This window comes from Lonchura striata, chromosome 1, assembly GCF_050655825.1.
Source record: "Lonchura striata isolate lonStrDom1 chromosome 1, ASM5065582v1, whole genome shotgun sequence".
In the NCBI taxonomy this organism is placed as follows: domain Eukaryota; kingdom Metazoa; phylum Chordata; class Aves; order Passeriformes; family Estrildidae; genus Lonchura; species Lonchura striata.
The window spans coordinates 19,585,966-19,610,168 of record NC_140703.1 but is presented as its reverse complement, the minus strand read 5'-3'; the positions used below and the strand labels follow the sequence as shown (position 1 = coordinate 19,610,168).

Below are 24,203 nucleotides of genomic sequence, written 5' to 3'. Positions count from 1 at the left end.
TTCCAAGTGCAGATGTATTTCCTGGTGAGCTGTGAGGGACACCTGCAGTGATAACCCTCTCCACTGTTCTCTGATAGATGTAAACTCCTTCCAGCAAACCACAAAGTGGATCGATGATGTCAGAACGGAACGGGGCAGCGATGTCATCATCATGCTGGTGGGAAATAAAACAGATCTAGCAGACAAGAGGTATGGGGGAATCATCCAGCTTTCAAATCCAGCTTTTCTTACTCTGCTGCTGTTTGCCCTTATTTTAAGGACTGTATTGTAATGTTTGGGTTTTTTTTATTTTTTTTTTCCTGGAGATGGTGTGACTAGAGAAATCTCAATTTTAAACCCTCTTTCTTTTGGCTAAGCCAAATTTCCATCACAGTTCTGTGAATGAGTTGAAAAACCATCATCAGCTTGTACAGATGTCAGGAGAAGAAGGGATTGTTGACTGCAGCCCACACCAGGGAATGAATAAAGTGGTTACAAATATTTGTTCTTAATGATGTTCTGCTTAATGGGTGGAACACATATCCAGGGAGAAACGGGACAAAATCCCTCCCAAATGAGATGGTTACACTTGGAACTTTGTTAAAACAGCTTGGTTTTGATGATTATTTTGGGACTGTGATTGCTAATTGTTCAGATATAAAAGCACAGCTTCCTGGAAAGGGATTTTGGGGGTGAACACTTGGCTGTTCTGTTGGAATGCTGAGTTCTGCTTGGGTGTACCATGGGTGAAGTGGTGATACCTATCAGCAGCTGTACATTCCATGCAGGAAAAAAACCCAAAACCTTTGAGTGCTTTCAGATAAATCACTTAAAGGTTTGGGGGTTTTTTAAGTGTAATAAATCTGAATTATTAAGGTATTTGTCCAGATTTGGGTTTTATGAGGTTTCTCCCTCCTAACTCTGTGTTTTCTTCCCCAGACAAGTGTCCATTGAGGAAGGAGAAAGGAAAGCCAAAGAGTTGAATGTAATGTTCATTGAAACTAGTGCAAAAGCAGGATACAATGTAAAACAGGTGAGTGGCTGCTAGTAACGCCCTCCTTGTGGGAGGAGCACTTCCCTGGATCTTGGGAAGCTTTGTCAAACGGGCCAGTGGGAATTGTAGTCCACACACAGCAAGCAACGCCTCAGAGCTGAATTGCTGGCTGAGGTTCTGAACGATCTCTGGCCTTGCGTTACATGATTTGGGACTTCCGTCCCCTTAAATAACAGGGGAGTTATGGAAGAAGCTTTGTGTGAACAGGATCTCACTTTCCTGGGTTTGTGATAATCCAGATTTGCTGTTTGGACTGAGAGTGAGGCACAAAGCTGGGGAAGCACAGGTCTGAAGACTGTTTGTGATTCTGTTTTAGTGAATGAAACAAACCAGTGAAGGAGGAACATGATGGCTTAAAATGCTTCCAGTGCACAGGGAGACAGAGCAACTGCTGTTCCCACTCTGTTGGAAGGCACTGGAAGTGGCAGAAAACATTCCTGGACAATCAGAGCTATTTATTTCTAGAAGATTATGAGTTGCTTTTGAATTGGGGAAAGCGGTGAAAGGTCTTTTGAACTGATGGGGCTGCAGAAAAATGAGGATTTATGTCCTGATATGAGCTGTGGCTCTTTAAATCCAGACCTGGAGAACACATAAATTCATGGGTGTCATGGTCCAAAGGGGCTCAAGGAGAGCTGGAGAAGGACTGGGGACAAGGGGTGGAGGGACAGGACACAGGGAATGGCTTCCCACTGCCAGAGGGCAGGAATGGATGGGGCAGTGGGAAGGAATTGTTCCCTGTGAGAGTAGGGAGGCCCTGGCACAGGGTGCCCAGAGAAGCTGTGGCTGCCCCTGGATCCCTGGAAGTGAACAAGACCATGCTGGATGGGGCTTGGAGCAACCTGGAACAGGGGAAGGTGTCCCTGCCCATGGCAGGGGGTGGATCTGGGTGATCTTTAAGGTCCCACCCAAATCATTCTGGATTCTGTGTGTATGGATGACATTCCATGTACATTTTATATATGTAGTTACACAAATGGTTTCTGTGCAGAAGGATACTAGGAGTGGTAAAACAGGATTATAAACTACTTCACATTCTAGACAGAACTAAAGAGTCTGTTATTAAAATGTCCCTTGACTTTGCCTCTAAGTAGCAAAATGATTCCCTATATAATGGGATAATTATAGCAGTGTTACCTCAGAGCTGTTTCACCGCATCACCCACCATGGATGTGTTGGCTTCCAGGGTCCCCCAATTATCCTGTTACAACAGAGGCTGCCTTGTAATTAAGGTTTGGATTCTGTGCTGCAATATCTTAATGAGTGCTTAAACCCGGGGGTGTGCACCAAGAGCAGTTGCCTCACCGAGAACAGTGATGATGATGATGGTGATGAAGGAGCTCTGCACTCCCTGTTTCCTTCAGGGAGTTTCTGTGCCCTGACACATTTTCAGAGGTTCTGTGTTACAGTGAGCAATATGTTCTTAAAATGTTTTTTTCCCCTTTTAGAGAAATCAATTTTGTTACTCCTTGTTATTTTGTTCCTTGTAACCTTGGCGTTCGGGATCCTGTGTCATTTAATTTTCAAGGCTATCAAGGGTCTCATACCTTCTACCTCAGAAGTCAACCACATAGAGCTGGCTAACCTGTGGAAGCCTGACTACGACACCAACTGTAGGTGGTGGGAAACCCATACTCAGGATTGAATCGAGCCCAGTGAATTCCTGTAACCTTGTTTAACAAATAAGGGGGAGGTGTTACAGTGAACTCATGGGCCCTCTATTTCCCCTTCCCCGGGACCCTGTGACTCTGATCAAGATAACCCTGGACCCCTCCTTCCTGTCCCAACGGGGTTGACAGAGAGCCAGGGAAGTCCACCCTGTCCAAAGTCTATATAGACCCCTGACATTTCCTGTTCTTCCTCTTTTGCCCCGCTCTCCCCTGGGACATCACAGAATAAAGAGAGCTGAATCATCATCTCTCTTGGGTAAGAGCCTCTTTTGGGAATCTTTGCCATCTCCTGATATTCCTCCCTTCACAGCCTGCTTACCTCTAAGCTAGCCTAGGATATTTTGGGAGGCTGTGCAGGGGGGGAACATCAGTTCTGTAGCTAAGCCTCTGGGGGAGTTGTGGCTTTCAGGGCCAACTGGAACCCTGAGGATTTGATGGTGTGCACAGAGATGAGTGGATATTCAAAAATAATTAAAAATGGATTTTTCTTACAAGTTTTGATCCATGTATTGCAGGCATGGAGTGGGATTCTCGAGGATTTCAAAGCTATTCTATATTCTAGAATATTTGTAACTTTCATTTTTTATTAGTTTAATAAGCAGTTGTTTAAGCAATTATCAAAGGATGAGACCTTTAATACCACTGCTTAGGTAGCTCCCTGTTTCCTTGCAGCTTCTCTGCTAAATGGTGTGAATTTAATTTATAACTTAGTAATAAATTCTCTCCCAGTGAAATGGGAAAGTACAGCTGCAGAATGGATCTCCTTCCCATAACCTGTGTGAAATCCTTAATAAGCTGAATGCAAATTTGACCTTCCCATAACTGATAACTTCTCTCCACAATATATCCTCATCCTGCAGAACAATCACTATCTCAGTTAGTTTTCCTACAGAATTTTCATCCAGAAACAGCTGAATTTCTTGTCCTGCTCAGGGAGGGAATGACTGTGACTCTTCCAGCTGCTCCTCCTCAGTGGGAATCCAGGGGACTTTTGTCCTTTAGTGCTGCTTTTAGGTTCTGGTTCATCCTTTTCTTCTGGAAGAGATAGGAGGGAAGGGTACTGCCTCCAGCTCCCTGCAGATCCAGAGGGCCTGGCTTTGTGCTGGGACCCCAGTAGGTGAGATGCTCTGTACTTCCAACAGCAACTATTCCCATGCCAGGACCTTCCACCAGCAAGGAGGCAGAGGGAACTGTGCTGCTGCCAAGCTTTTCCTGACATTCCCTGTGTCAGGAAAGGGGAGAGCTCTGAGGATGGCACCTCAGGGCTGGCTGCTGTTGGATCTCTGACTACAGAGCTGTTTGCAGTCCCTGAGGTTCACATTTACTGTTCCTTCTGCCTTTGGGCAGGGAGTGTTGAAGGAAAAATGAATGGATATTAGGGAATAAAAGCGTTGGTAGTATCATTGTGGGGTTAAACCAGTGCAGCAGAGGGGAAAAGACTGGCTTTTGGATTCTGTAAAGACTGATTGCCACGGGAGCTTTAAGCTGGAGAAGAGAAATAGATAACTTGCTCCTTTTAATGCAGAGAGCTGTAGTCTCTGATTCATTCTGTCAGCCCTGAATAAGCTTTAAAAGACTTGGCGATTCCTGTTCTGTCTCGGCACTCTGTATTTCAGGGAATCTTATTGTTAGTCCATGGATTTCATGCCCAGAATATGTCAGGGTTCATTTTGATGTCTTGTAGAAGGAGAGGAGAGGGAGAGCTCTTGAATCGCTCCCTCCAGCAGTACCTGGCACACTCCACGCTGGCCCTGGAAGAGCCAGGGGATGAATGTGGTCCTTGGCAGAAGAACTTTCTCACGGCAGCAGCTCTCTGAGCACAGCCCCTCTGTGACCCTGTTCTCACAGAGTTGGGCTCTTTCTCCTGTCTTCTGATTCTTACCCATCTGATGGGCAAGAATTACCCTCAGAGTTGCGGAGAATGAGAATTAGGGAGAGATTTTTGTTTGCCTTGCGTTGGGGAACAGGTTTCTTGCCCGGCTTTTCCATCTGGACAGTGATCCTCCCATCCTTTCCATATTGCTGCTGGGGTGTTTATGCCTGCAGTCCTTTGTGACCCTGATCTGGTGGGATTTATTGGCTGGAGTAGCAGGAAAGGCACAGTTTGGCAAATGACTTGAAACTGATGGTGAGAGATGAGGCCTCTTTCCAGAGTTTCTATCAGGAAGCAGATTGCAGAGTTGAGTGCTGAAAGAGAGTTTGTGTGGCTTTTAGTCTTTCAGCTGCTGCATTTAACTCCTGCCTTGGAAAAAAGTCCTGGATGCTCATCAATACTTGTGTCTTTATACCCACACAAACATTGAAACATGTACATGTGTGTACAGACACACACTGGCTCGGGGCTGACAGCACCAGGAAGCTCAGAGGGCCCTGTGGGAAGGCTGCTTTCCAACCATCAGGAAGTTTCCCTAATTGGATTTATTCACATATGCTGGGGCTGATAAGCAGAAGGTTAATAAAAACTAAAGTTGAATTTTCTTAGTTGCCAAATTCCTATTTTTAGTCAGATAATTTAGGGGAGAAATACTGCTAAAAGCATCATTTTATTCCTGGTCTTAATGTAAAGAAAGGATTACTGTCTTTTAAATAGCCTTTCTGTCAGCAGTGTGGTTTAAATGCAGGAATTCCAGTTGGTTCCATCAGCTGAGGATTTTTTAAATACTCCTCACCCTTCCTCTGTGTGGACATTCCTGCCGTTGGTTTAGGTAGAGTTTAGCATCTGGAATTTTGTTACTTCTTGGTTGGCCTGTGAGGATTTCCCTGAGGTTTTCAGGGAGGCTGGAAGGTCCAAAGATTCATAGAAACATAGAGGGAGGCATACTAAGATTTCTTACTTTGGAATTGTTGGCTGAACTTAGGGAGTTACATCAAGTCCTGACTTCTCAGACCCATCCTTGGCTCAGATTCCAGTGTGTGCCAGATTCCTGCCAAGAAAGATCCCAGACAGACCTGGGGGCTTGCTCGTGGTGAGCTTGGAGGGGGCTGTCAAGCAACAAAGTTGCCTTGGGATGGTGGGAGCATCACTGGAATACTGGGAGCTCAAGTGGGGAAAGCCCGTCGGCAGGGACCTGCGGGGCTGGTCAGGTACCCACATCCCTGATGTAAACAGGCTGGCAGTGGCTTGGCTGGGTTTTCTGTGGAAAGTGGGTCACTGGGAATAAGTGGTTTAGCTTTGTGTCATTTGAGGAGAGGCAGGACAGCAGTGGAACACGCCAGGTCTGACGTCAGGCCCGCAGCACGCGATCCGGGACTCCCGTGCGGCACCGGGGATGCACTGGGAACATGTGATGGAGGAAAAGCATCCTGTGCAGAGGGGACAGGCAGCTGAATTCAGGTCACTTCTCCTGCATTATCTACAGGGTCCTCACCCAGAGGGCCCAGGAAGAGCCACGTGGTGGGAATTACAAGTCTGAACCTCAGGGGCAAAGGTAGGAAATGCAGGAGAGAGAATTGGTCCCATTCCATTTTGCCTCCTTCAAGTGGAATAAAACCATCAGGAGAATTGGGAACTCAGACCTTGCTGGGAAACTGGAGGTGGTGTTCAAGTGAGAGGCTTTGGATGCCTTTGTTCTGTGCTTTATACCCTGAATGTGGATATAGAAAAACCATGGAGTGGGCACCAAAAGATGAGGATTAGGTTTGGCTGCATTCCTTTATCTGTTCCATAGGAGCCTGAGCGACAGATAGGTGAGGCTTGGGAGAAATCCTTTCCATGCATCTCATTTTTTGACACTCTTCCGTGTGTGTCAGCTTGGCTGATGTGGTGACAGGCTCCTTGATGGTGTGTTTGCCTTCAGCAGCATGTCCGTGCTCCGTGCTCCTCTGAAATCCTCTGGGGAGGTGTGAAAACCTAATTCCCACCTGCCATGGGGAGGTTGTTGGGGTCCATGGACATGCATGACAGGTGTGGAGTGAAATGCTGGATCCCACCCATCCTGTTTTCAGAGAAGGTGCAGGAGGTTTGCTGCTCGCAGCTCTCTGATCTCCACTAACAAGAGCTGTGCTTTGCCCTTTTCTAGGAATAAAGGTTATATTTGGTGTCAGGATTTTGGGGCTGAGCAGTGTAAATAGTGCTGGGGGATGTGTTGAGTCATTGTTTGAACTGCCTCAGCCGGGGGGAGCTGTTGTTTTCATCTGTTCGCTGTGTGGTTCTTTGCAGCTTTTCCGACGTGTGGCAGCTGCCTTGCCTGGGATGGAAAGCACACAAGACAAAAGTAGAGAAGACAGTATCCTTTCTGTGCCTGTGCCAGGCGTTACCCTGCACCAGGATAATCCACTGCAGCTCCTGGACATCGAAAAGAGAGGGGGAATAGGGGCAAGTAACCTTTGAGCTGAGGAAGGAGGATTGCTAGCTTGGAAGGCTTGGGAGCAGGGGTGCTGAGGGTGGAGGCAGCAGGGGAAGGAATGGTGATCCAAAAGGATTCTTTTCTGGTTTTTGAACTTGTGGAAGGTGGGAGAAAACAGCTGCAAAGAGGTCTGAACAAAAACCCCTGTGGTTCTTGGAGACCTGACAGAATCCAAAACCAAGCTGTCCTAGAAGGGACCTCTGAAGCCCCTTCTCTGATCCTCCTGCTCAAAGCAAGGCTGACTCCCAGACTGAGCCAGTTTCTGCAGGTCTCATTCAGGGAAACCTGGGAAATCTCCAAGGATGGACATCCCATTAGCTCCTAGGGCAGCCTGTCACCCCAGGCAGCGTCTCTGTGGTGGGAGGGAGAAGATTCAACTGATGGGATCAGTCTCAGCCAAGGGAAAGCAGGTGGCTTGAGGGATGGAAAAGGCTTGAAAAGCAGTATGGCTGCACTGGAATCACCAAGCTGGCCAGGTGGGTGTGCTTGGAATAGCAGCTTTTCCAGGGTTGCTGGTTATATTTGCAGCAGGGATCATGGAGTTGGTAAATAGAGGAGAAATTGTGCCTTGGAGGAAGGAGATTCCAGGAACTCTGGGAGTGGGACAAGGCTGGCACTGAAATTCCATCAGAGCATCTGATGCATGGGGAAAAGAAGAGTTTGGGAAAATGGGGATTGCAGCTGCTGAGTCACAGGCTTTGTGTGACTGGGACTTGAGTGATCAGAAATATTTGTTAAGGAGGTCCCCAAAAGGTTAATGAGCAATAATCTTTATTAATAATGTGGGATAGAGTGCACAGGCAGGGGCTATGGCAGGGAGTTGCATCAGCAGTCTCTAAATGGGAGTGCATTTAGGGCACTGGGAATTTGGCTTCCTGCAGCCTGCAGATAGCAAGGATGGATAAGGATCCTCTCTCCCAGGCAGCTGCATTAGGATTAATGGAGGCACTTCTGCAAAACAGGGAGGGTTCAAGGATCTTGACCCATTCATGTCCTGAGATGAAGCTGGCAAGGCTCATGTCAAGCGTCTCCAACTTAAACACACTTTAAGCTTTAAGTCAGCCTAGTGGACCAAACACTGGAGATGAATTGCCTGTCTTTCGTTTCCATTTCCATGTTTATTTTCTCCAAACCTCTTTAAAAAGCAACTTCAACCCCCTAAAGAAATAAGTTGGAAGCACCAGCTGTGTGATCTCTTTGCCTCTGTGTTCTGTGATAAGGAGAACGCTGGAGACTTGTGGTGAACAGCTCTGAGCTGGGGATTAGCATTCAAAGCCAGGGAGGCTGTAGCTGGAGGGCATCTGCTGGGAATTCCAGCGCTGCAGAGGGAGTCGCTTATCACAGGCAGGTTGTGAGCAGCCAGCTCTGCAATGACCTTGTAGGACATCAGCTGTCCTGGAAGGGGAATTTCAGGCTTCTGGCAGGGCTTTGCTGGCTGCGGGGGGGAGCAGAGAGGTTTAACTGAGCAAGGATTTGTGAGGAAGTCGGGCTGGCACAGCCGGAGCTCTGGGGGTAGACGCTGTGTGGTGGTGCCCGGGAAGTGGTGGAGCCCCCGTTCCCAGAGGGATTTAAAGACGTGTGGATGTGGCACTTGGGGACATGAGATGCTGGTGGCCTTGGCAGTGCTGGGGGACTTGGAGATCTCAGCAGGCTCTTCCAGCCTGAATGATTCTGCGGTTCTGCAGAAGCAGTGATCAGACTCTTCGGTGTATCCATCACTTGAATTTCCACAGCAAGTGATCAGTGGGGTTGCTGGGAAGAGCAGACTGGTTAGAGACACGCATTGGTTTCTGACGTATTTTCTGCTGCAAATCTCATGTGCCAGTGCCAGGGCAGGAGGGGCAGGTGAGAAACCTTTGGTTTGGAGCTGGTCTTTTCCAGTATTTCAGTGGGAAGCACTGAAAATGCCATTCAGAATTCTGCTCTTGGTAGGGAAACAGAGTTGGAGATCAGTTTGCCTTAACTTCCTCCTTCCAGTGATTGACATAAAACTGGAAAAGCCTCAAGAGCAGCCTGTCAGTGAAGGAGGCTGTTCCTGCTAATACCATGTGGCTTCCACCTTTCTCCAGAACATCACTGCTTTCCCTCCCTGTCCTCTTCATTGACTGCAGTGTGAATATTGGCTTGAACCTTCCCCTTTCCGTAATAATGTATCGCAGTTCATCATCGCTGGCTGTCTCGTGGAGATGATCTTTAGCTTCACAAGCACACCCCCCACACATACACACACCCCAACAAAATGTCAGTGTCTTCATTATTTATAAGAAAAAAAAAAAGCCAAAATACTCCACCGTATTCTAGGTATAACTTTAAAAAAAAAAAAAACAAAAGAAAAAAAAAAAAGAAAATCCAAACAAAAAAAAATAGGTACAATTTCTTAATATTTGTTCCTTTTTTAATATGTTATGATATTGCACTTTGAAATGATGGCAACTGAGTAAGTTTGGAATTGGACCTAGATGAGATGTATGTGCAGAAGAAGGCTTGCAAATCTGACCCATTGGAATTTCTCTCAGAAACTGGGAATGCGTAGACAGCAGGCAGAATCATGGGGGGAGGCAGCAGATGCCGAGGGTTGAAGGTTTATCCTTATAATTAAAACCAAATTAACCCCAAGCTCTTAATTGCGAGTCTGCCTGGTGTCCAGACCCAGCCTGGCCTTAGCAGGGCTTGGACACCGCCGGCTGCTGGAGCTGGGAATTCTCACCGAGGCAGCGGAGACACATTTCCAAGGAAGCATTACTGGGAAATACGGACGGGCTCTTCGGGATGAATGGCTTCTGGAGGATTTTGGGGGGAAGGAAAGGGTGGATGTGCATTAGCAAAATACTTGCAGGGAACAGTGAAATAGTGTTTCAAGTGCAAAATGAATTTTCAGAGTATTTTTTTTTTCCTTTTTAAGTAGAAGACCAATGAAGTGAATTATTACTGCCCAAGAGACGGGAACGTAACAGTTCAGCTGTTTGGAAGAGAAAGCATTTTGCTTCTTTGTGTCTTTAGGGAAAATATTGAAATCAGGACTGGCACTAAAACCTGCCAAAGCTGATTGAAACCTTGGAAATTTGGGAGAAAGAGGGAAGAGCAGCTGGCTGCCCCAGCAGAGGGGGAATGGCACCCGCTTTTCCAGAGCGTGGGCATAGATCGGTGGGGAAGGGGTGTTTACTTTGATCTTACAGAATCCTAGTTGAGACATCTTAGATGGAAAGGGAGGGGCTTGAGTAGGATGGAAACCAACTTCTGATTATGCAGATTTATGCCTTTATTTTTTAGCTCTTTTTTTTTTTATTTTTACGTTCAGTCTTCCAAGTTGGTTTAGTTTGGTTCTCTAGAGCTGTATAGTTTGGTTAAATAATTAGTAATTTAGTTTTCTATGGAATTAGGCTCAAAATTAACCCTTTTTTCTTTGATATTTATTTCTTGGCTTTAATTTTTTTTTACTCTTTTCAGTGCTGATTTTGTTGTTTTCCTTTGGCTGAGGAATCTGTGTAGAGCTTTGCTGATGTTGCAAGATGTAGCTACCTGAGAAACACGGAATGAAACACACTAGAAGTGCACCCTTTTAATCTTTACTAGTCATTGTGAAGTTGCTGTGTAAGTTAATAAACACAATTGTAAATACATTGTTTGGTGGGCGACTCTGGCCGAGTTACAGTGCAGGAAGGAATTCTTGAGTCTGTGTTGCGATTGTGATTTAAATGGACAATTGCAAGGGAATTTTCAGGCTCCTCCTTGGTTCTCTTCTGCCCCTCTCTCTACCATCTAAAATAACCACCCTGGGGGAGAGGAAGGGAATCTTCCTCACCACCACTTTCCCCAGGAAGCGGGCATAAAAGAGTTGGAATTCTTCATTCCTGAGGTGAATGCCAGGCTCATGTCCCGCCCTGGGTTTCTAGCAACTCTGCACAACAATAACTTAAAGGCAGAACGAGATGTAAAAGTGCTTTTCTAATGCAATATTAAAGGCGATTTTTTTTGACGTGGCATGTCTTGAAATAAACATCAATGATATGTGACAAAGGATCATTCTTTATTTAAAAGAAACTCTCTGGGGGAAGGAAACCTGGCTGCTTTTCCTTTGTTGTACTGTTCTTAACCGTGCTGAAATGCTTCATCCTGCTGCTTCTTCCTTTGCTTTGGTTTGCTTTTTTCTCCTTTGGTTCTCCATGCAGCTTCTGTTGGTCCTCATTTGGCTGTTCCCCACAAGCACATCCTTTTTTTCTTGCTTCTGATAGAACCAGCTCCCTCTGCTTCCCACAGTCCCAGGCTTTAAGCACTGGATTTAAGGAACTGGCTTAGTCCTTACGGGCTGTGATGGACCAGCAGCCTGGATGCTTTTCCTGGAACACCTGAGAGCAGGTTTGTCCAGAACTTGCTGGAAACAAAGGTCTGGAGAGCAGCATTCCCACAGCTCCGTGTTCAGCACGGCCTGGGGGCTGCAGGAGCACAGATGAGCCAGGTACGTTCAGTGCATGTCCTTCCTGATAGCCTGTGCTTAACAGGGCTCAGTCCTGTTCTCATCCCAGCTCTCCAGAGAGAGCACACTTCCAAGGTGAGCACAGGAGCAACGCGGTCTTTATATTAATTTTTTGGTTTTGTTTTGTTTTGTTGTTGTTGTTGTTGCTTTGTTTTTGTTTTTCTTTGTTTTTTGCCATCTGTCTGTCAGGTTTTAGATTTAATTTTCTTTTGCTCTGTGGGCGTGGCCAGTGGGACCATGGGGACAGATGTTCTTAATGCTGACTTTTGTGCAATTTTTTTTGAGTGAAGGTCTCGCCTCTGTTTCTTTTCTCCTCCCTGCTCTGGCTTGTTCGTTGTACAGTCCATCATGCAGCTATTCCATGCCTCACATTTTGTCTTGATAAAAGTAGTTGAAGAAATTGTGTAAGGGGAAAAAAAAGGTTCCTTTTCTTCATGTTGGAATGTCACTGGTACCTCAGCTCTGTTTGATAATATGAACCAACAACAAGAGAACAAATCCTTAGTGCTTGAACGAAATAAATACCTGTCTCATTGGAAAGCTCTGGGTCTCTTCTCTCAGCACGTGCAGCGCAGCGTGGGTGGGAGGAGCAGCTCCTTGGGGGGCTGAGATGCTGCAGGAGGCTTTTGTGCGGTCAGGAGGAGTTTGGGGGGGCTCTGTGTCACCGGGGAGGTGCTGCAGGGGTGTGTTTGCTGTTGCTGTGGTGTCTCTGCCATTGTTTCCAGCGCCCAAGGAACGATGCTGGGGACGGAGCCCGGCCTCTGCAGCTGCAGCTGTGCCTTTCTGCTCCCTTCCCGCTCCTTGCATCCAGCTGCTGCCTCTGCTCCCTTCCCAAAGGCACCTTGTGCAGCCTCACCACTGCCTCAGCTGCCCTGGCACACGGGTGCACCAGGCCCAGCTTCCCTGAGGAGGATCCTCCTCAAGCCTCCTTCCTGCTGGAGATGGCATCCTGGTCTGTGGGGCCAGGGAGGTGAGTAAGAGCTGCTCTTTGGTGAGTTACCCTTTGCTTTCCTGAAGGAGAGGATCCTGGAATCACAGCATGGTTGGGTTGGAAGGGACCTTAAAGACCAACCAGTGCCACCCCCTGCCGAGGGCAGGGACACCTCCTAGCCCAGGTTGCTCCAAGCCCCATCCAACCTGGCCAGTAGAGAAGGGGAATTACCTGGTTTGCTGTGTGCCCAAACCTCGGTCTCTTGGTCAAGCTCTTTGCAGTTAAAAGGGCCATGAATAAATGGGTCGTGGAGCTGGAAAGTACTGGTGGAGATGTGCTGGAATTAGGGATATGGGAACAGTCATGTGGGGGGGACGAGTTCCTGGAGAAGGTTTTTGTCACCAGGGGGAGCTTCCCTTCCTTGTAGCCGGCACCTCCAGGTGCTGCCCTGGGTGGGAGCCTCTGCAAACACCACCTTCACCTCCTCGATTCCTCCAGGCTGCTGCCGTGGATAGCCTTGGGCTCTCACCTTCCACTGGTATCCCAATTCCCAGCTTCCCTCTGATGAAGGGGGTTTAGATTAAGCTGCAGGGACAGGGCTGCTATGGAGCAGGGAATGTGTGGGAAGCACCCACCAGCTCCAGAGGGTGCTCCTGGCTGCTCGCTCATGGCTGCACTGGGTCGAGCTCCCTCTCCCAGCCCAGCTCCAAAATCCAAAAGGGAGTATCTGGCTCGGGTTGGAGGGTGCTGATGGCTTCTTTGCTCGCTGGTGGGGCCAGCCCCGATGTTTCCAGGCTGGAGGAGCCACAGCACCCACCTGGCAGCATCTGCAGAGCTGCTGCAGCAGCCAAGCTGTCCCCTCGCTGCAGTTCTGCTTCCAGTGGCCGAATGCTCAGCAAATCAAAGTGCAAGGGCTCTCCCTACCTGCTGCAGCAGCACCTTTCTCCATGCTGGGCATGTCCCAGCTGCAAAGGAAGATAAGTGGGGCGGGCAAGCTGCGGCACAGGCTGCTAGCGCTCCTGCAGTCAGGGAGGCAGCTGCAAACACCCGGACCTCGGAGCAGCCTCTGCCTCCCATCTGTGCTGCCTCCTCCTCTGCTGCTCTTCCCTCTGCCTTTCTAGGCTTACTGGGCTTGGGGTTTCACCAATAGAATTGTTTTTTTCATCAGTTTGATTTTTCATCAGTTGGCAAAAATACCGATTTTATTTTCCTCCCCTCTTTAATAATTTTCCCCTTCCCCACCCTGGACCGAGTGCGTGGTGAAGTCAAATACGGATTTTTATAAAATATTTAGGATCCTCTTGTAGGAGCAGAATGTAGCTGACTGCCCAGATGGATGCTGGAAAGGCTGGGCTTGGGTGTGTCGGGAATTAAACTCCTGTGGAATTAACAGCTCTGCCCTTCCCGGGAGGATGAGGGGTAGGGAAGGGCTGGAGGCAGCTGGGTGATGATGCTTCTGCTGCCCTGCAGCTCTGCCCTGCTGGTGCTGTTTCCAAATCGAATTTTCCAGGCTTGCCACCTGTTTCTGAGGGTTTGGATATAAATTAGAGCCATTTGAATGCTTGCTGTTGGCCACCCGGAGAGCACGTCTGGAACGAGGATGTTATTAAAGGCTTGATTAAAGTTATTGCTAATTAAAACACTGAAGTGTCTCTCCCACAGCCAGGGGCTCCTCGGGTACAGAGAAGGGAGAAAATCGGATATATCCATACTCCCAGCACTGGTGATTTGGCACTGACCTTTCCTGCATTTATCCCAGCTTGGGAAGGGGGGCTGTATGAAAAAAGGAGGTTTGATCCTGACATTTCCTGAGTTGTTTGATTTCCAGAGAAGTGGGTTTGGATCCCAGCGAGGGTCACATGGCCCCCAGCTGATTCCTGTGCCATGGGATATTGTGGGATTAATTTTCTAGGCAGTTTGTGAGCACTATGGGCTCTAATGACTCGTGCCTGCTCCTTACTGCAGATCCTGTTTTTCCGAGGGGTTTTGGAGCTGTTCTGAGCTTTGCTCCGTGTTTGGAGCTTCAGCAACTCTCCCTGCTGGGAGAGAGGAGTGCTGCAAGTCTGGATGGGAGATGGGAATACAGCAGGTCAGCCCTGATCCCTGTCCTTCAGCATTCCTTGTCCCTCTGCTCCTACCCAGTGCCACTCTGTGCACCACAGCTCCTGGGAAGTCCCTCCTGGGTGGAGCAGACCAAGCCAGGTACTTTTGTGGGCTGTGGATCAATTGTTTGTGTTTCCAAAAGTATTTATATCATATTTAATTGCTCCTTCATTTAGCTCCCTAGTGCAGGGCCTGCCTGCCACCGGCAGCATGAAGAGCCTGGGAATTGCTGCTGGAGGCTGCTCCAGCACTGTCCTGGCCTGGATTGCTCCATGTCCCTGGATCTCTGGGAGACCAGCACAGCAGGAGAGAAGCAGGAACAGTTCCAGGATGTTCAGGTACTGCAGGGATGAGGAGCATGGGTGTCTGAGCTCGGGAAAAGGAGTTTCTACAGGTCAGCAGCTGGACGTGGCATGGGAAGAATGGACAGTTTCTAGGTCATGTTGCTATTGGTAACAAGTTTCCAGATCTTTCCATGTCCCAATCTGTCTCACCTGGGATTATGCACCAGGTCAACCATAAAATGGATATTGGATTGGTAAATTAGATCTTAGAGTAAAATTCTTCCTTGTGAGGGTGGTGAGGCCCTGACACAGATTGTTCAGAAAAGCTTCCCAATATTGCATCCATCCCTGCTCTCTGGCAGTGGGAAGCCATTCCCTGTGTCCTGTCCCTCCATCCCCTGTCCCCAGTCCCTCTCCACCTCTCCTTTGGGCCCTGCAAGGGCTCTGAGCTCTCTCTGGAGCCTTCTCTCCAGGTGAGCACCCCCAGCTCTCCCAGCCTGGCTCCAGCCCTGGAGCAGCTCCATGGATTCCTTCAGCAGCTCCAGGTGCTGCTGCTGTGTCCCCAGGGCTGAGGCAGCTCCACAGGTGAGGTCTCACCTGGGCACAGGGGCAGAATCCCCCCTTTGTGCTGCCCAGACTGGGGGATCAGCCCAGTACACGGGGATTTTGGGTTGCCAGCACACGCAGCTGGGATGTGTCACAGGTTGGGAATGGGGACAGTGGCCCCGTGTCACAGGAGCTGTTTCACTCCTGTGCCCCCCCCTCGCAGCTGCAGTAGCTGTGGGGGCTGGATCCATGGCCCAGGATCGGCGGTGCCACAGGGAGGTGCTGGTGAGTGAGTGCTGCGGGCTCACAGGCACCAGGGTGAGGATGCAGTGGGGCTGCATCCTTCTCTTCCCCCGTCCTTGAGAGCTGGGCTTTGTGCTGGAATTAACAGAGGTATGGAGGGGCTGAAACCCCTGCCTTAGAAGCTGGGAGCCAGGTGTGGCTTCTGCTCTGCACATCAAACAGAACCAGGGGTTGTGTTCCACCACCTCAGGGGCTGGCAGTGCCTGACCCTGTGCTGGCCCTTCACAAGTGGAGATGCCTCATCTCATGAATCCGTGATACAGAGGAAGGAGCTGCTCTGCCAGCACAAATGGTGGTTCTCTTGCAGCTGAGCAGGATTTTTTGGGCAGCTTTGTCCCTTCTGTGCCACACCCAGAGGCTGGAACTCCTGGTTGGAAAGGCAGCGAGGCCAAGGGGAGGTGGCGACACCCCTGGGCAGCTCTCCAGGGAGACACAATCCTTCCCGGAGGTGGCCGAGGCTAAGCGTTCCCTCCTCATCCTCACTCACCCACAGGCTGTTTTTTCACTACCTTTATTAGACTTCAAAGAGGTTTTTTGTATTTTTTTTTTCCTCTTTTCTGGGAGCAGGTGCACAGCAGGAAGGAGGCAGGGAGTGCAGGAGAGGATGAGGATGGTGTGTTGGGATATCCCAATTCCCTGATGGGCACAAGGATGAACTGACCCAGGGCTCTAAAGGCAGGAGCAGGCTGGGGTGCTGGTGTCACTGGTGGTTTTCTATCTAGCTGTGGGGCTTGTAATTCCTAAATTCAATGTTAGTCGTGGTTCTAGGATATCATCCTGCCTCTTAGGGGTGACACTTGGCAGCTGTTCCTCACCTCTTCCATCGCCCAACCAAAACCCTGAGCTGCTGCTTGTCCCCTGGCCTGACTGTGTGTCCCCCCTCAATCCCAAATCCCTGCTGTGAAGATCCCGGCTTGGCTGCCAGAAAGGCTCCCTGGTCCTCGTGGAGAGCTGCCCTTCTCCCCCTCCCCAAAAATCAGTATGAAACTGAGGATGCTGTGTGTCCTTCCCACTCAGCTGGAGACGATGGGATATTCCCTGGGCTCTTCTCAGCCTGATTCCCAGGGGTTTAACTCCAATTCCTGAGGGTTATGCAACATTTCTCCAATTTGGCCAGGCCCAGGGGACCTGTGCAAGTTGGAAAGGAGTGGAAATCCTGCAAAGGTTTTCATCCTCCTTAATCTTTTACCCACCTCTTGAGTATCCCTGTGGTGCTCTCTGGTGCTGGAGCCTCTCCCCAAAAAAACACTTTAAAAGCCTCTGTATTGTGGGGTTCACCCAGTCAAATAACTTCCAGCCACTTCCCCCCAAATTAAATAAGTCTGTCCCCCTTCTCCCAAACCTGGAATTTCTGCAGCCAGCTCCCTGTGGAGATTTGGGATGGGGAAGCTCTGCCGACAGCCCCGGCAGCTCCCGGGCCCTTTGCCAATGGGAATCGGGTGCTGTGGGATTCTGGAGTGGCTTTTGGGGAACTCTGAAGCACTTGGGGGTTATTTAATGCAGAAGCTAGGGCTGGGGGTAGGGTGTGTGGGGAAGTCTGTCCCCAGGGTGTTCTGGAGGGGCTGAGGGGTGCTCAGGTCAGGTTCCAAGGCAGGGCTGGGGAGCAAAGGGAGCCCATGGCCCAGCCTGGTGGGCACTAAAACCAGCAGGGCATCCACATGAAGGAGCCCAGGGCGGCGCCGGTGGCGGCCCCGGCCAGCAGCCCCAGGGCCATCTGGTCCCCGGAGACGCGGTAGGGATCCTCGCGCACGATGACGTGGGTCACGCCGGGAGCTGCCAGGGAAAACGGGTGTGAGTGGGGGAGGGATGGCCTTGGCCACTCCCCCCCGGGGCCACTGGGCCACCCACCTCCATACTGGTGGCCATAGTGGCCGGAGCTGATGTAGGCGGCCTGGTGGGAGTCCAGGGGCACGGTCTGGTAGTAGTCGTCGTCGTAGGGGTCGTACACGTGCACCTGCGGCAGCGGCCGTGGGGGACTTTGGGGTCAGGCTGCCCCGGCAGGGAGGGGTCCCTTGGGAGGGGAATCTGAGCAGTCCCAAGGGCTGGGGACAGCCTGTGCTCAGGCCACCCTGACTCTGCCCCTTCCTTGTCACCTTAACAGTGTCCTTCTCACCTTAACAGTGTCCCTGACACCTTAACAATGTTCCTGCCACTTAACTCTGCTCCCATTCCCTTCACCTGTCCCTGTCACCTTAACTGTGTCCCCATTCCCCTTAACTGTCTCACTATAACTTTAACATCATCCCTGTCACCTTACCCATGTCCCTGTCATCTTAGCTGTGTTCCTGTCACCTCACCTCTGCCCCCATCCCCCTTAACAGTGTCCCTGTCACCTTAACTGTGTGTCCTTGTCACCTTAACTGTGACCCACCACATCAACTCTGCCCCCTTAATGGTGTCCCTGTCACCTTAACAGTGTTCTTGTGTCCTTACTGTGTCCCTTGTGTCCCTGTCACCCTCCACCGGTGCACAGGGTCCCTGTGGCTCTGTCACCTGCCATCAGTGGTGGTATCCAACCCATCCCCACCTTCTTCCCTGTGGCTCGAGGGAATTTACTCCCTGAGCCCCGAGGCTGCACTGTGGGTGTTGGGGAGCCCCCCAGCAAGCTCAGGGTTGGGGTAACCTCTCCATGCCCAAATCCTGAATCCCAAATCCCATGCCAGGATGGTGTCCCTGCTCAGGGGGACAAAGCCTCACCGGGGTGGATTTAGCCTCCAGCACGGCCATCTTCCAAGCACTGCAAACAAAACAGAGGCACTCATTTTTGGTGGGTGCTGGAGGGGTGGGAATTGTCCCCTTCCTCCCCATGGGGACCTGGATGTGGCACTACTCTTTAATTCCCTATTACATGAGTGCTGGGTTAACAGTTGGGATTGGGAATGTGCTGGGAGGTACCCAACACCAGAGGGATGGGCACAGGGCAATCCCTGGGAATGGCACTGGCTAAAACGAGGGCAGGCAGGAAAAGGACACCTAAATTTGGGGGAAGAGCACATAATGGATGAATTTCCACTCAGCTGAGGTCAAGCTCAGTTGATGAAGTTCTGCTTGGCCACAGCATGTTTCCCTCCATCCAAGTTCAGCTGAACATTTGCCACTGCTAATTTTAAAAATTTTTATTTAAAAAAAATCAATTTATATAAAAATAAAATTATTTTTAACATTTAATTTCTAATTTCTTTTAGAAATAAACAGAAGTGGAACAGTGCTAAAAAGGGTAGTTTGCCTCAAGCCAGTGAGAGTTCACAGTCAGACTTTTTATTTCCAAATAGTGATGAAAACCCTTCTCCTCAGTCAGCCAAGAGGGGATTTCTTATCCATGAGGAGACTGCCCCATCAGGAGACTGACTGCTTAAAACCATCTGCTTTTGGCTCTGGATTATTCAGTGAGATCCCCAAATCTCCTCCTGCACCTTTGGCCCTGCAAATGCGTTTGAGAACAGGGGCTGGGGGCTGGTTTAACCAAGGGTGGGATGTGGTGAGAGCGGGCCAGGGCTCTCTTGTGGCCCAGGCCCTTTCCAGGCTGGGATAAGTGGGATGGAAAAGTCGCTTACACGGCGTCGTCCTCGCTCTCTGCACACAGCGTGGTCTTGGAGCCGTCCCGCAGCACCACGGTCAGCAGGCAGTCCCGGCTCCTCCCCTCGGGCAGCTGCACGTCTGGGAAGGAAAGGGATGGGGTGGGATCCAGCCTCAGCCAAGGAGATGTCCCCCAGACCCTCCCCAGGCTCCAAATTCCTCCCGGCACAAGAGCTGGTGGGTTTAGTTTTGGCTCTGTCTCCACGTGGAGGATGCAGTCAGGCTCTCACAGGTTAAAAGCCAACACAAGGAATGAGCTGATGGGCAGAAACCTCCACCCCCATGGCAGAAAGAACATGGCAGGGCAGCAAACCCCCAAAAAGCTGCTGGAGGCCATGAGGCCGAGCTGCCTGTGCTTTGAACTTGCCAGGGCGCACCCAAATTTTGTAGGAACAGGAGATGCTTATTGCTAGAGTGGGATCATGAGCTCCAGCAAGAGCAAAATCTTAACTCCCTGAGGCTCGTGTGTCTTCCCCCATCCTGAAGCTTGGCAGGACCCTGTGGTGAGCACAAAGCTGTGGGTTTGTGCTCCCATGGCCACTCCCAGCCCAAGAAAGGCACTTTGTGTGGCGGCCGTGGGCTGCGGGGCCCGCCAAGCTGCTGCTTTGTTCCCCTTGTTTGTGCGAGACGTGAGCGATGAGTCAGGGCCGTGGGATCCTGTTTGTTACAAGCACAAGCCAGGAGGAGAGTTCCTCCTTCCTTCCTTCCTTGCTTCCTTCCCTCCTTCCTTTCCCCAGGAAAAGCAACAGCAGAGACCATCCAGCATCTCCTGGCTGGGAGCGAGGAGGGGTGAACGAGGCAGCCTGGGGTTATTAATGGGCTGATTTGGGGGTCTGCTGGATGTGCACAGGTGGAGCCTCGTTTGAGAGGAATGCAGCCACACGTGGGATGGGGTTGGGAATGCAGGGCTCGGGAGCGAGGGGTTCGGTTCACCTTTGCATTCACGGCCGATCCGCACGTCCCGACAGCTGTACTTGATGTGGATCCGGCCGTCCATGTCCTGCTGTGTCTCGTCGTGGTAGTAAACCAGGCTGCCATCCAGGTAGAGGACGAACCAGTTCCTCTTCCAGCGGCGCAGGATGGAGCCTGGTGGGACAGGGAGCGGGTGCAGGAGCCCAGCGAGCCCAGTGGGATGCAGCCGGCACGCTCACAATCTCATCCCCCACACTTGGATCCCACCCGTGAGCTGCTGCATCCCACAGGACACCTGTGCCTGGCACAAGCATCCGGGGCAGCGTGAGCAGGTGGCTGTAAGCAGGAAAAGGCTGCCAAAAAAGCCATCAGGCCACTGGGTGCTGCCCTGCCGAGCGCACGGGAGCAGATCCAGCCCCGGACACGGAGCCGTGTGTGTTTTCATGGCAGGCAGCCCCTCTCTCTGCTGATGTAAATCCGCGAGCGGCTGAGCCACAATCTCCCTGCTGTCGTGGATTACCTGTCAAGGTTGGGGCTCCTTGTGTCCCCCACACCCCACCTCTTCCCAGCAAACCTCTCCGGGCTTTTCTGGGGGGCTCCCAACTCAGAAAGCTCAAGGGTGGCACTTACTCTGCCGCCAAAGCCAGCCACTCTTCACCAGCGCCATGGCTGCCGCAGGCTTCGCCGGATCTGCTGGGATGGGAACAATAATGGGGTTAAAACAGCAGCTCCTGCCTCACCCCGGCTCTACCCATGGCTCTAGGGATGGGGATTCACCCTTGCTGCTCCTGGTATTTTTGGGAGATGAGCTCAGTGCCTGGGTTAATCAGGGTTAGGCCGACGTGGGATTTCGTCATCTGGGAAATGTCGCGAAGGAGGCGCTCTGGCCACCTTTCCTTTTGCCTTTAATCTCATTGGGATTTAGGGATTATCAGTCCGTGGAGGTAAGTGGAGAAATCCGGGCTGTGTATGAAAACAGGCAGTGCGTCCCCACAGCCCCAGTAACTTTCCATGCTGAACGACACCTACACTTGTTTATTTTCCCTGCCTGGATAGAAATGAGTCCTTAATAAGGCCATGAAGTCATCGCTCCCCAAGTCCCCGAGCAGAGCCAACCCCCAGGGACAGGCAGGAGCAGTTCCCTGGCCATGGCCCCCGTATCCACTGGGAATCCCAGCTCCCAGTGATGGGAACTCGGCAGCTTGGGATGGCCTCCAGGATCTCCCACCAGCTCTGGGGGCACGGCAAGGCACAAACACCCTCCCAGCACCTCTGTGCCTGCCTTACCGAATGCCTGAACCCCCGAGTATCCAGGTCCCCATGGCATTTGCAGCCCTGGTACCATCACCTGTACTGCCACATCCCCAGGAAATCCCAGCCCATGGATACCCCCATCCCCTGGCACCCCCAGGTACCCCCATCCCTCTGCATTCACAGCCCTGTGCCACCACCCTCATCCCACTCTGCTTACAGTCCCTCGGTACCCACATCTGGTGCCCTCATCCCACATCCCTGACGTCTTCCCTGCTCCGTACCCACTTTTCGTTGCACGGTTCTGCCCCCCTCGGGAGCCCGCCCCTCTGGGTACCGGTCCCCCGGGCACTCTCCGTGCCCCGGCCCGCCGCCCCCGGCTCCCCGAAGCCCCGCGCATCCCTCACTCACCGGGCGGAGGCGGCGGTGCCCGCTGCGGGATGCGCTGCGCTCCGCTCCCGCCGCCCGGCTCTGCCCGCCCGCGCGGCTCGCCGGGAGCTGTAGTCCGGCACCAGCATCCCCGAGTGCTGCCCGCCGGGAAAACCCCGCTTCCCAGAGCTTTAGCCCCAAAAAGCTGCTGCCCGGCGCCTGCGCGGCCGGCGTGCCCGTGATTTATCCAGCAGCTCCCATCCGCGCTCTCTCCTCAAATCCTGCCTTTCTTCCGGACACGGAGCACATCCAGCACTGTGGGTGACCCTGGAGAGGCTCACCCGAGCAGGACCCCCGAATTTGGGGGTCTGGAGGGGGGGAAGCTGCTGCTCCACACCGAGCTTGGCACAGGGAGCGATGCCTGGGGTATGCAGGAATTTCCTCTGGTGCTGGGAATAGGTCTGAGGAGGTGTCTGGTGCCAAAAAGCATAAACCAGGAAAAATCCAAGTTTTAAGCACCGAAGTGCTTGTCTGAAATAAATTACCAGACGGAGCGAACAATCCTCTGGGTCAAAATCAAGGCTTGTCCTGGCAGGAATCAGAACTGTCCTGGGCTCTGGGACATGAGGTTGGATTATTTGGGGAAGTCAAGACACAAGTCAGGTGACAGCTGAGGCTGGGTCATTAATAAAAGATGTTTATTGAGCACATGGCAATGATTAATATATATTAAAAAATTCTATTCCAGCATGGTTTTCAATGTGAAGTCCTTTCCCCTCCTCTCCCTCACTCCAGCACTGGCTTTAATTCATTTTTCAGAAGGAATTAAGTTAATCCAGCGGCCTGCTGGATGATCCCAAAGGAGTTAAATGGGAATCACCCACTCAGCCAGACCACACTCACAGCCTTGTGCATCCCCCCGTGCTGGTTATGGGGCTGCAAAACATCCTGCCGCTGCTGAATATTCCCAAAATCACGGGAATTATTTGGAAATCCAGCTTTGCCCTGCCATGAGTTTGGAAAAATGTTCCGTTAGGAAAGGATTTGGGCTAAAATTTGGATTTGTCCTGGGTTATTGGGCTACCTCTCCAAACAGACATTAATTGGAATTAGTTCTCAAAACTTTTCCATTGTGGTTTTCCTCTTGGGAAGGAAACGGTGCCAGTGGGGGATTTGGGGGGCTTGGTCTTTTTTTTTTTTTTTTTTTGTTAGCTAGGGTTTCCAGCCAGCAAAAGGAGAGGATGCCATGTGGGAGTACACGCTCAGAAGAGCCAGATCCTGGATTCCCCCCGCAGTTTTCCACAGCAGTGGGGTGTTGTTTAATAAAATGCATGAACTTCGATGCCTCTGGTTTGTTTTTCCTCCAGCTCTGCCTGTTGTGGCTCATGCCTGGTGAGGATCTCCATCCCAGCCACAGCCTTCCAACACTCTTCCCACGTCTCAGGAAATCCCTGCCTTCCACAGGGGGTCTCCCCAGATTCCAGGGAGCTCTGGGGGTTCAAAGCTGAACGTGGGGACAGAACTTGCTGTTCCCGTCATCGCCACTCTCGGGACAGGTGGCACCTGGTGAAATCCCTCGGGAGGCTCCTTTTCCTGCAGCCGAGCGTGTCCCGTTGGTGCCGCTGGAATCCCGCGGGAGGGATGTTCCTCCGGCCCGTTTGTCATGCCCCGCAGCCAGGGCAGCGCGTCCCGGGGCAGGGAGCGGACCCCCGGTACCGCTGTCCCCGTTCCCAGGGCAGGCTCCACTTGCAGGGCTCGGGGCCCGCGACTCCCGGCGCCAATCCCCACCGAACCGCTGTTGTGAGGGGGCTGGGGCGGGGGAGCGCCCTCGCGTCCCTCCCGTGGGATGAGACCCACGGCACTCTGCAGCTCCTCCCGAATTGCTCCTTCCCTGCCCCGACAGGCTGAGGCTGCTGTGGGCGCGAGGAGCCACAGGCAGAGCTCTGTGGGGGCGGCACGCCAGGCCGGGCCCGCGGCTCCCCGCTCCCCTCCCGGACCGCGGTCCTGCGCTCGCCAGGTTATCCGGGAAGGGGCTCCCGGAGCCGGGATCAGATCGCGGATCGCCCCGGAGCCCCACCTGGCACAGCCCGGTGGGATTCCCGGAGCGGCCTTCTGCCGCCCGTCAGCCTCCTCGGACTACAGCTCCCGTCATGCCTCGCTGAACTACAACTCCCGCCATGTCCGGCGGCTCTACCCATCCCGTACTACACCTCCCAGCACGCCCCGCGCCCGTCCGGGCCCTGTCGCCTTATGTCCTTCCCCCGCCTGCAGCACGGACTACGCTACCCATAATCCCTCGCGCGGGGCGGCCAGCGGCGGAGAGCTGCTGCGGAGCGCGGAGCATGCCGGGAGTTGTAGTCCCCGCAGCGGCGGCTGTAACGGTCCCGCTGGTGGTACTGCCCCCT

General features: G+C 51.7%; 2 protein-coding genes across 8 annotated transcripts in view; one reads left to right on the top strand and one right to left on the bottom strand.

Moving 5' to 3' along the window:
• Window positions 1-12,063, top strand: part of RAB6A (RAB6A, member RAS oncogene family) — a 42,904-nt gene extending 30,841 nt beyond the window's left edge. For both annotated transcript variants that reach the window (XM_021550171.4, XM_021550173.4), the window contains exons 5-8: window positions 78-189; window positions 919-1,012; window positions 6,863-6,929; window positions 9,027-12,063. In XM_021550171.4, the coding sequence (XP_021405846.1) occupies window positions 78-189; window positions 919-1,012; window positions 6,863-6,929; window positions 9,027-9,091 (338 nt within the window). In that variant the 3' untranslated portion in view covers window positions 9,092-12,063. The remainder of the gene's footprint in view (window positions 1-77; window positions 190-918; window positions 1,013-6,862; window positions 6,930-9,026) is intronic.
• Window positions 12,064-16,185: 4,122 nt separating this feature from the next.
• Window positions 16,186-24,001, bottom strand: PLEKHB1 (pleckstrin homology domain containing B1). Of its 6 annotated transcripts, none has more exons than XM_085590953.1 (7): window positions 23,876-24,001; window positions 20,809-20,871; window positions 20,200-20,352; window positions 19,245-19,347; window positions 18,388-18,427; window positions 17,539-17,644; window positions 16,186-17,463 (listed from the first exon to the last, which is right to left on the bottom strand). In XM_085590953.1, exons 1-7 carry the CDS (start codon window positions 23,994-23,996, stop codon window positions 17,327-17,329), a joined length of 723 nt encoding a protein of 240 aa, XP_085447079.1. In that variant the 5' UTR covers window positions 23,997-24,001; the 3' UTR covers window positions 16,186-17,326. The 6 variants fall into 6 exon arrangements, with proteins under 6 accessions (XP_085447079.1, XP_085447089.1, XP_021405780.3 ...); XM_085590963.1 differs by having other exon boundaries at window positions 20,809-20,868; window positions 23,876-23,953; XM_021550105.4 differs by lacking the exon at window positions 23,876-24,001 and adding an exon at window positions 21,841-22,010 and having other exon boundaries at window positions 20,809-20,868.
• Between the last annotated feature and the right edge of the window lie 202 nt (window positions 24,002-24,203).